Raw genomic sequence first — 11,435 nt, forward strand, 5'->3', positions numbered from 1 at the left:
ATATTTTTTTCCAAGGTTTGAAGGAGACAATCCTCATTTTAGGTACATAGATCCTGATAAATTTATTTGAAAACCAGTTTTATAACATCATAGTCATACTTCAGGAGTTCAAACTGTTGGGCACATGTTATAAAGTATTGACTGAAATAACTAATTCTTAATCTGGTAGTCTACCTTCACTGCAAATTTATGGAATTTCTATTGCAAATCTAATTACGCTTAGCTTTCTTTAAATTGTTTATTAAATCAAGGAAATCTTGAAAACACATTCTTGGTTGTATCTTGAGAGCAAAATCTTTAATGTGTTTGACTTCTTTCAAGATCAGAATGGACTACTTCCTAGAAATTTAAGCTGCACTTTTATTGATACAGTGGTTCTCTTTCCTATCAATTGTTTTCTTGGTGGGGGGAGGGGGAGAGGTAATGCCATTTTTTGACTAAAAATTTTTTAATTATGCTAAAGGAAGAAACTAACAGATTTCTTCCCCCGAAGTCTGGGAAGTATGTTTCTTTTAATAAAACCTAATTTCAGGATCTTCCAGGGTAAAAGATAAACAAAATAACAGTGGAAAATATCATAACCCTATGCTTGTATAACACGTATGCTTGTTAAGAATCTGTTCTTACTGCTTTCCCTCTATGTGAAAAAAATAGTAGGAAAAAAGCTAAGAAAATTAAACATTTCTTTGGCTTATTTGGACCCAAATAGCTTGACTTTTTTTTTTTTTAACAGTTTTTATATTTTCCACTGGATAAAACTTTTGTCTGGTCATACTGTATTTCTAACACTGTTTCAGTAGGCCTGTATATCAGTATAAGGCACCCAAAGCATAGAGTGGGATATACTATTTTAAAATAATGAGATTTTTGGTTTTGTGTTTACAACTTGTTCAAAAGAGAGATTAAAATGTTTATTTGCTGCTCTTTTTGCTTTTACCATTACTGGAGCCACTGCTAGCACTAGTTGGTTTAGAAGTGCTGCCAGTTAGTGAAGAGGCTGGGAAGTTCAGCTCTAATACTTTAATTGAAGTCTGAGAAGCAGAAGTACTTGTACTCTTAGATGACCTAGAATAAAACCAGAATTACTGTAATCTAATTCAAAATTTTTATTTTAGTAGACCCCCTCATTAATGGCAAAAGATGCCATAATCCCACAAGTAATTAAAGAGATCAAAAAAGATATACTATTAATAGTGCTAATAATTTTAAAAGCATCACCATTAGTAATATCAAGAAATTAGTTTAAAAAGGAAAAGGTGATAAAGTTTCAAACCAGTAGAAAAATAGTTTGACAAATATATTTCTATTGATATATGAAAAATGTTTTAAGCTATAACCAATTTAGAGATAAAATCATTAGGTATTAAAAGTTTGCAAAAATCATTAAACAAAAGGTAACAAAAACAGGCATGGGAAGTTGGGTGCTGGCAAGAGTGATTAAAACGATAGGTTATATAATTTAAACCAAAAAGAAGAAAGTGAAGAGCCTATTGACAGGATAAAGTGGTGGTAACTATCCATACAATTGTAAATACTAAGATTTTTAAATATGTATTTTTATGAAAGTACTGGGATGTTCAAGTGGCTGCTCACCATGTTTACATAGAAAGTGTTTTTGTTTTGTTTTACTTAAGCACTATCTTTTAGGAAATCCTTTCATGACATCTCTTCGTGGAGTAATGAAAAGTAATATGGCTGCTGAATGTGGGAGATTGGGAATTTTAAAATTAGGATCATCATTAATAATTATTATTTTGTCAGCAAAGCACAAGAGTGTTGACTAAATGTCTACTTGATGAAAGAATTCTGTATAAAACTAAACTGCAGAAGTAAAGAATAATTTCCTTTTTAGCAAAATTAAGCAGCATAAATAAAATTCTGACTCCTGAAGATTTTACAATAGATTTTAATAATAAGTCTGTACAACCAAGTTGCCCTTTTATGGTTTAATAAATTCTCCCCATACTCAGGGAAGACCATGCTAAATGCACCCTCCAAAATCTCACCCTGCTTTATCCTACTGAAATAGTTGGTAGTCACAAAGCACTTATACCAAAATGAAAATAACATCAGACAGAAGTCAGAAGGAAAGAGTCTTGCCCTGCTGGCTGTTTTCTGTGTATGTGACACTGACACATGCCATAGCTGTGGCATGTGGAAGTAGCTGAGTTCACTTAGGATGGAATCTGTGAGAGTTGTAGGTAAGTAAGTAAGGAGATGGTGTTTTCTCCTTCCACTTACCTTGCTGATACCAGTGAAGTCTGGGAAGGAGATCTAGAACTGTGATGACTCCCTTTAGTACTAGCTGTAGGTAGTACTAAACCACTCTGGAAGGATAGTCAATAGCAATCAGTACCACTGCATTTTAGAATATTTTTCACTACACTTTATGATGAATACCATAAATTTTTTTTCATGAAATGTTTAAGAAATATTTATATTTAGCTAGAAGATACTCTTATTACCTGTTGAAAGTATGTTTGAAGGATAATACCAATCTCAGCATTTTCTTCTGTGATATCAACTAACATTTCATCAATGATCTTGTGAAGCTGTTTCACTTCACGAAGTTTGATGTCTTGTTCTTCTAGTGTTTCATCTTTCGTGTCTTTAAAAAGACGGATTTCCTTGATGAGTTTTGCACACTGTTGGTCAACAGTAGTCAGTTATTATTTAAACCTGTTTTCTAGAACTTAATATTTTTTAATGGGTGAAGGAGGGTTTGGGGTTACCATTTGGAACTCCAAAAAAATATAAATATGACAGGTCAGTTTTTAAAAGTTATCAATACCTGTTTAGTTACTCTCTCTAATTTTGGCTTCTGCTCCTCAGTTTCTCTCCTTAGTTGAAGTGCGTAAGCTTGCTTCTCTGATATTTTTTCTTTGACATTATTTGTTAAACGTTCTATAACTGCTAAAGTATTTTCCATGCTCTGCAGAAAATAAAGTATTAACATACTTATTGGTTAGGATCAGAAATAACTTTTATAACTTGCCAAGTATTCATTTAATTTCGATTCATTTATTTTTGTATACAGTGTACATTCTGTTGGTAGATAATAAGTATAATAGCTTTATGGATTAAGTTTTATATATAGTTCCACTGGAAATTATTTTTATGGTATTTGGGAGAAAAATAATTCAAACAATGACTGTTGAAAGCATACAATTTTCAGATTCCTAATTCATATCACCTGTTCCTTCAACTTTATTAGTCAAAAATCTAAATGTTTATAGAGTCTGCTTATTACCAAGCACGTTGTTTTCTTTCAGACTTTTAAGGAACAATCTTTAAGGTGATCTTAAAGGATTTAAGTGAAATAAAGTTCATTAAATAAAAGGTTAGTGGATAGATCATAATTAGCTAGCTATGATTCATCAGCTAATCAACAAGTAATTGTCAGGAGTCTAACCTACACTTTAGCACTGGGATTTTAACTAATTTAGTTAACACTTTGATCACTTATTTTTTTTCTCATTTAAATGAGACACCTCTCACTATCTAATTCCCAAAAAAATTGTCTTTGTACAAGATAACAAGAAAGAATAATGATAGTTAACTTTTACTAAGGTCTTATTACTAAAGCCTGTAGAATTTACCTGGATATCTTCCTGTAGTTCTCTGATTTGTCTTTGTTTGTATCTGTGTTTTTCATCAACAGCTCTCTTTTGTTCTTCTAGCTGAATTTTTACCTCATACTCAGCACCTAGAATTTAAAGAATTTTTGCTTTAAATTTTTAACATGCTGTGTAGAAAGCAAGCTTGAAGTCTTACGTAAGTTAAACTTTTAACATTTTTTTATGAAAGGTTAAATTCCTTATGTCTAGTTGTTGAAAAACGGCATGATGAAATAACTATTTTTATTTTGTCAGCATAGAGCAGCCAATATGCTGTTCTCTTCAGATTTGAAATTAATTCCCTAGAGAAGTGATATGCCATATCACTAGAAGTAATAATGGAAATAACACCGTGGCACTTATTTTAAAGGAGGGGGATGATTAGTTTTTCAACTGAATCAAACATGATACACTTTTGTTTTCCTTGTCTCATAGTGTTCCTCTTTTTAAAATAATTGTACAGCTTTCATTGAGTGTATATTTTAAAAGTTTTAATAATTCCTACATACTAGATGGAGTCACTTTCTTAAAAGATTGTTTGTAATTGTTGTTGCAGCTGTTCAGCACTTGCAAGGTGTTTCCTAGAGCATAGATTTCTTTTTCAGCTTTGTTGATCTTAGCATCCAAACTGTCACCTTCTCTTTGAAGTTCTTCTTTTTCTTGAGCAGCCTATGAAAAATGGAATAGATTGGTTAAAAGTATCATGGGGGAGAATGTCTGTTTTCAGGGCAGGAAATAGTTAACTCACAACAATACCAATTTGCCTTGGGGCCTACATGCAGCACCAAGCATTTATTTCTTGCACCTGATTTAAAGTAAAAGACCAAATCCTCAAGGCCTTCCAAATATAGCACATAGGATACAAAAGCATGATGGCAATGTAGTAACCAACCAAAGCTTACATGAAAACTCTCCAACAAAAATGAACTAAAAGTTAAGCAGGTATAAACTTTACTGAGAAGAGAAATAAGGTTAGCTAGAAGAGGTTTCAAACTAGATATTAAATAAAAAGAATGTATATTTCTCACCTGAAAGCATCTTGACACACTTTCTCATTTTAAGTCTTAGTAGTAAAAGAGGTGAACGGTATACTCAAAAAGTGTTGCATATTTTCTAAAGGAAAAATACTGCATGATCCTACTTATATGAGGTACCTAGAGTAGTCAGATTCACAAAAACAAAGTAGATTGGTGGTTGCCAGGAGTTTTGGAGAGGGAGAAATGGGGAGTTATTGTTTAATGGGTACAGTTTCAGTTTTGAAAGATAAAGTTCTGGGGATGGCTCTTGTGTTGACTGCACACAATATGAATATACTTAATACCACTGAACTGTACACTTAAAAATTATTAAAACAGCAAATTTTATGTACATATTATCACATTTTAAAAAGTTTTAATTAGATAATTGTGATAAATATGGCTAGAAAAAATGAAGTCTGTAAATTGCTGAAAACCAAAAATTCCTCAGTGAGTGAACATACTCAGTGACTTTTTCCAGCTTAACTGTGTCACTGGGCTAGGCCTTCTAGAGTTGTACCCAAACAGTTCCAAAGAACTCCAATTAAGGGTTGAGAGGGATAGCATGCATATATATTTAAAAGCGCCCCCATGAAAAGATGCTCAGCATCGCTAATCATTAGAGAAATGCAAATCAGAACTACAATGAGGTACCACCTCACATCAGTCAGAATGGCCATCATCAAAAAGTCTAAAAATAACAAATGCTGGAGGGGGTGTGAAGAAAAGGGAACTCTCCTACACTGTTGCTGGTAATGTAAATTGATGCAGCCACTATGGAGAACAGTATGGAGGTTCCTCAAAAAACTAAAAATAGAGCTACCATATGATCCAGCAATCCCACTCCTGGGCATATATCCAGACAAAACTATAATTCAAAAAGATACATGCACCCCTATGTTCATAGCAGCAGTATTCACAATAGCCAAGACATGGAAACAACCTAAGTGTCCATCAACAGATGAAAGGATAAAGAAGATGTGGTACATGTATACAACTCAGCCATAAAAGAGAATGAAATAATGCAATTTGCAACAACATAGATGGACCTAGAGATTATCCTACTAAGTGAAGTAAGTCAGAAAGAGAAAGCTAAATATCATATATCACCTGTATGTGGAATCTAAAATATGACACAGATGAACATATCTATGAAACAGAAACAGACCCAGATATAGAGAACAGACTTGTGGTTGCCAAGGGGGAGGGGGGTGGGAGATGGAAGGAGTGGGAGTTTGGGATTAGCAGATGCAAACTATTACATATAGGATGGATAAACAAAGTCCTACTGTATAACACGGAACTATATTCAATATCCTGTGATAAACCATAATGGGAAGGAGTATTAGAAATATATATATGTATAGCTGAATCACTTTGCTATACAGAAGAAATTAACATAACATTGTAAATCAACTATACTTCAATAAAATTTAACAAAATAAATGAAAGTGCCAAAACCCACTTTTAGTCAAAATCGACTAATAATTTCTTTGGTAAATTTATTTAATCCCAGGTATCTGTATTTAAACCAGAATGTGGTCACTGGAATTTTTTTTTGGTAATGTTTCAATTCTTAACATTTTCAGTTATTTGTTTTATTATGCTTCAAGATATGTTACACATTTTTATAGCAAATAGTACATAATAAAAAACTAAACTTAGCAAAGAAAATAACGTTCTTAGGTAAATTACATCTAATTCTTTCAAGTTGAGTCTAGAATTAGCAAACATTTCATTCAAAATATAGTGTAGTGGGAGAAAGAGCTAGAATGAATCAAAACAGCTAGATTTTAGTTGTGTATTTCCTACTAGTAAGCTGAGTAACTTTAAGTCATTTACTTCCCTACTCCAAGGTCAGTTTGTTTGTCAAATAAATGGGTTGAATTTGTTCATTTACACAAAATCCTGATCTAATTCCATAAATACCTTAGACTTCTAAACAGTGGTAAACAGAAAATCAGTCAGAGGTGTGCACTTCTGTAGAATCAGATAATCCCTGGAGGGCCCACTAGAAAATGCCAAGTCTTTGGTGTCACCATGCAGTGGCATCATTGTACACCCACTGATTGCTTTTGCCCATTTTCAGACTATGGATGATTTTTCTCAACATAAGCCAGATTGACTTTAGTTATAAAGAAAAGTTTCAATTTTACACATCTGGCACACGTGAAGTGTTATGAGTAAAACATTTAAGTATGCTGACAACAAAAAATGTAAATAACTGTGTGGCAAGCTATGGACCCTGGTGGAAAGTGAAGTATGACATCAGGAAATTAAGAAGGGCAACTAATAGCCTTGATTAATTTCACATATTCACTATAGTGGCACTGAAGGAATACTCTTCCTCATAAAATTTGCCTGTTTTCCTGAGAAGTGAATACTTCATCAACATCATCATAACAGCAATAACAGTAATGATAGCTAATATTCATTGAGAGCTCATTTTGTTCCAGGCACTGTTTTAAGGGCTTTACATATATTTTCTCATTTACTTCTTACAACAAAAGTAACAATACTATCCTAATTTTGCAAGTGAGTAAACTAAGACTCCAAATGTTTAAATAACTTATTCAAGGTTACCTGCCTAATCAATGATAGAACCAAGGCATGGACAAAAGCACTCTTAACACCAGTGCTTTTATGTAACTCGTCAGAGCCCTTGTTGGTAGAGAAACTTAGCTGGAATTGCAACATCTATCTACTTCCCATCATTTAACAGACTAGAACCTACAATTCACCCCTTGGGAACCTTCAAAACCTGAGAGGAGGAAAGTCCTGTTAATAGTGGGCAGAAGCCTCACGTACTAAAGACTGATGAGTTATAAGAAGGGTTTGAGAGCTGGGACTCATTTCTCATATAGGTTGGGTGGAATTTCCTGAGGCAAAGTGGCAGGTATATCACACAGTGTAGTATGTTAGGGGCAGCCTTAAAGAAGGGCTACAGAAGGAAACTTAGAAGATTAAGTAGAAGTCCAAATGGAGGGTGCATCCACAAGGGCCATCCTCTAAAGGTGTGAACTGGAGATCTCTTTCCCACTCCTATCCATGTATGATACAGGAAAAATGACCTAAAGTTACAATTTCCATTCCTTCTTTGAACTGTTTTGAGTAACTTCCCAGACCTCTCTGCAAAGGAAATCACACCTGTTCAGGGTATTTTCTACAAGGGAAAGATGAATATAGCAGTAGTCAGGAAGGAAATTGCATCCAACTCCTGATCACTTCTAAATTTCCCTTTAGGGTTACAAGGTACAGATAATCACGAGATGGCAGACAACTCTCAAAACATCAGAAAAAACAGAGTAGATTCACCTGATCTGTTTGTCTCCCACCTAAAACGAAAGCAAAGGAACAGCCCTCTTCCTCTCTGGCTATCTGCCATACCAGGACAGCAATGATAAACTAGAGTGTAAGATTCAGAGGTAGTGTAGCTCTAAGTGACAATAAAGTGTAGCCTGTGGTCATATGAGTGCATGACTACAGTGAAGTAAAGCTTTGAGCCTGAGGTTTTGAACAGGTTGTTACAACATGTTAAGGACACCCAGAATGATAGTGGGTCTTAGAGTAAAAGAGATTATGAACCTTGAATAAATGAGGGAAAAAGACATGACACAAATGATAGCAAAAAAAACTGTCAGGGCTTCCCTGGTGGCACAGTGGTTGAGAATCTGCCTGCCGATGCAGGGGACACGGGTTCGTGCCCCGGTCCGGGAAGATCCCACGTGCCACAGAGCGACTGGGCCCGTGAGCCATGGCCGCTGAGCCTGTGCGGCCGGAGCCTGTGCTCCGCAACGGGAGAGGCCACAACAGTGAGAGGCCCGCGTACCATACACACACAAAAAAAAACAGTGTCAGAGTGGTCCAGACCTCTCTTTGACCTCATGTGTATAAAACTAATAATGCTTCAGTACCTCCATCTAGCAACTCATGTTTTATGACCTAATTAAGTGTAATAGCTACTGGAGTGCTATGAAATTTGAAATTTCATGGCAAAAAAAAATTTGCCATTTTGGTTTTTAACAAAGCTAAGAAAGAATGAATACTTCATTCTATCACAACTGTAAATCCATTAAGATTACCTTTATTACATAATAGGCCTGCGTTTTCTCCTCTTCTCCCTCAGGAGGCAGCATAACAACAGTAAGAATTTCATATCTATTCTTCAGCTTATCAATTTTACTTAGCCGCTCATGAAACTCAGCACTAGTATGAAAAGGAAAAGAAAAATTAAACACTGAAAAACAATATACTTTTAAAGGACTACTTCTTACAGAAGACAGTTTTGTGTTACTACTGAACTCAAACAGTTTAAATATATTCTCACATTACAATTTTATAATTCAGTGTGAAGGGTCTCAGATTTCACCCAATTTGAAAGCTAACAAGTTAGCCTGCCACAGTTTCATGGATGCTGGCAAAAAACACAAGATTTCTGGGTCAGAGGAAAAGGCCTTTATTACTCACGGCATACCAAGTAGCATGAGCTTCCTATTTGCATTAGTTCCCCTTGCTCCCAAAGTGCCATGCAGGTGAAGAGGAGCTCAAATGGATGCTGCACATACAGCAGGTTTATGTCACATCTGAAGAACCTCAAGCTTAGATAATCCAAATATTTTATAATGGAAAATAAGCAAACATACTTAACCTTTGCTGCAGAGGGAGATACTATCTCTAGTTCCCAAGGCTGCTCACTATCCAAACGTCTTTTAAAAGATGGTCCAGTGCAAATCAAAACCACAATGAGATGTCACCTCACACCCATAAGAATGGCTACTATCAAAAAGACAAAAAAACGAACAAACCAAAAAACATAGTATTGTTGAGGAAGTGGAGAAACGGAACCTTTAAGCACTATTAGTGGGACAGTAAAATGGTGCAAATGCTATGGAAAGCATGGCAGTTCCTCAAAAAATTAAAAATAGAAGAGCCATATGATCCAGCAATCCCACTTCTGGGTATATATCCTAAAGAATTTAAAGCAGGTTCTCAAAGACATATCTGCATGCCAATGTTCATATATTATTAAAAGATAGTTTCAGTTTTATAAGATGAAAAAGTACTGGAGATCTATTGCTCAAAAATGTGAAAATACTAACACTACTAACTGTACATTTTAATATGGTTAAGATGATAAATTTTCTTATTTACCAAAAAAAATTTTTTAACATCTTTATTGGAGTATAATTGCTTTACAATGTTGTGTTAGTTTCTGCTGTATAACAAAGTGAATCAGCTATATGCATACATATATCCCCATCTCCCCTCCCTCTTGCATCTCCCTCTCACCCTCCCTATCCCACCCCTCTAGGTGGTCACAAAGCACCAAGCTGATCTCCCTGTGCTATGCAGCTGCTTCCCACTAGCTATTTTACATTTAGTAGTGTATATATCTCAATGCTACTCTCTCACTTTATCCCAGCTTACCCTTCACAAGCCCCCGTGTCCTCAAGTCCATTCTCTACATCTGTGTCTTTATTCCTGTCCTGCCCCTAGGTTCATCAGAACCATTCTTTTTTTAGATTCCATATATATGTGTTGGCACATGGTATTTGTTCTTCTCTTTCTGACTTACTTCACTCTGTATGACAGACTCTAGGTCCATCCACCTCAATTTCATTTCTCTTTATGGCTGAGTAATATTCCATTGTATATATGTGCCACATCTTCTATATCCATTCACCTGTCGATGGACACTTAAGTTGCTTCCATGTCCTGGCTATTGTAAATAGTGCTGCAAAGAACATTGTGGTACCTGACTCTTTTTGAATTATTGTTTTCTCAGGGTATATGCCCAGTAGTGGGAGTGCTGGATCATATGGTAGTTCTATTTTTAGTTTTTTAAGGAATCTCCATACTATTCTCCATAGTGGCTATACAATTTACATTCCCACCAACAGTGCAAGAGGGTTCTTTTCTCCACACCCTCTCCAGCATTTATTGTTTGTAAATTTTTGATGATGGCCATTCTGACTGGTGTGTGGTGATACCTCATTGTAGTTTTGATTTGTTTGATTTGCTCAACATCACTAATCATTTCCCTAATGATTAGTGATGTTGAGCATCTTTTCCTGTGTTTGTTGGCAATCTGTAAAATATTTTCTCCCATTCTGAGGGTTGTCTTTTCATCTTATTTATGGTTTCCTTTGCTGTGCAAAAGCTTTTAAGTTTCATTAGGTCCCATTTGTTTATTTTTGTTTTTATTTCCATTCCTCTAGGAGGTGGGTCACAAAGGATCTTACTGTGATTTATGCCATAGAATGTTCAGCCTATGTTTTCCTCTATTCGTTTTATAGTGTCTGGCTTTACATTTAGGTCTTGAATCCATCTTGAGTTTATTTCTGTGTATGGTGTTAGGAAGTGTTCTAATTTCATTCTTTTACCTGTAGCTGCCCAGTTTTCCCAGGAGCACTTATTGAAAAGGCTGTCTTTTCTCCCTTGTATACTCTTGCCTCTTTTATCAAAGAAAAGGTGACCATATGTGCCTGGTTTTATCTCTGGGCTTTCTATCTTGTTCCATTGATCTATATTTCTGTTTTTGTGCCAGTACCATACTGTCTTGATTACTGTAGCTTTGTAGTATAGTCTGAAGTCAGGGAGCCTGATTCCTCCAGCTCCGTTTTTCTTTCTCAAGATTGCTCTGGCTATTCAGGGTCATTTCTGCAATTATTTTGTTCTAGTTCTGTGAAAAATGCCATTGATAATTTGATAGGGACTGCATTGAATCTGTAGATTGCTTTGGGTAGTATAGTCATTTTCACAATATTGATTCTTCCAATCCAAGAACATGGTATATTTCTCC

At 35.2% G+C, this 11,435-nt stretch overlaps 1 protein-coding gene across 1 annotated transcript in view; it reads right to left on the reverse strand.

The window, feature by feature from the left end:
* Positions 1 to 418: 418 nt before the first annotated feature.
* Positions 419 to 11,435, reverse strand: part of CCDC39 (coiled-coil domain 39 molecular ruler complex subunit) — a 46,469-nt gene continuing 35,452 nt past the window's right edge. The window contains exons 14-20 of the mRNA XM_024124199.3: positions 8,716 to 8,839; positions 4,127 to 4,286; positions 3,600 to 3,706; positions 2,792 to 2,932; positions 2,466 to 2,645; positions 2,242 to 2,327; positions 419 to 1,065 (exon numbers count right to left, since the gene is read on the reverse strand). Of these exons, the coding sequence (XP_023979967.1) occupies positions 912 to 1,065; positions 2,242 to 2,327; positions 2,466 to 2,645; positions 2,792 to 2,932; positions 3,600 to 3,706; positions 4,127 to 4,286; positions 8,716 to 8,839 (952 nt within the window). The 3' untranslated portion in view covers positions 419 to 911. The remainder of the gene's footprint in view (positions 1,066 to 2,241; positions 2,328 to 2,465; positions 2,646 to 2,791; positions 2,933 to 3,599; positions 3,707 to 4,126; positions 4,287 to 8,715; positions 8,840 to 11,435) is intronic.

The sequence above is a fragment of the Physeter macrocephalus genome, chromosome 1 (assembly GCF_002837175.3).
Source record: "Physeter macrocephalus isolate SW-GA chromosome 1, ASM283717v5, whole genome shotgun sequence".
NCBI lineage: Eukaryota > Metazoa > Chordata > Mammalia > Artiodactyla > Physeteridae > Physeter > Physeter macrocephalus.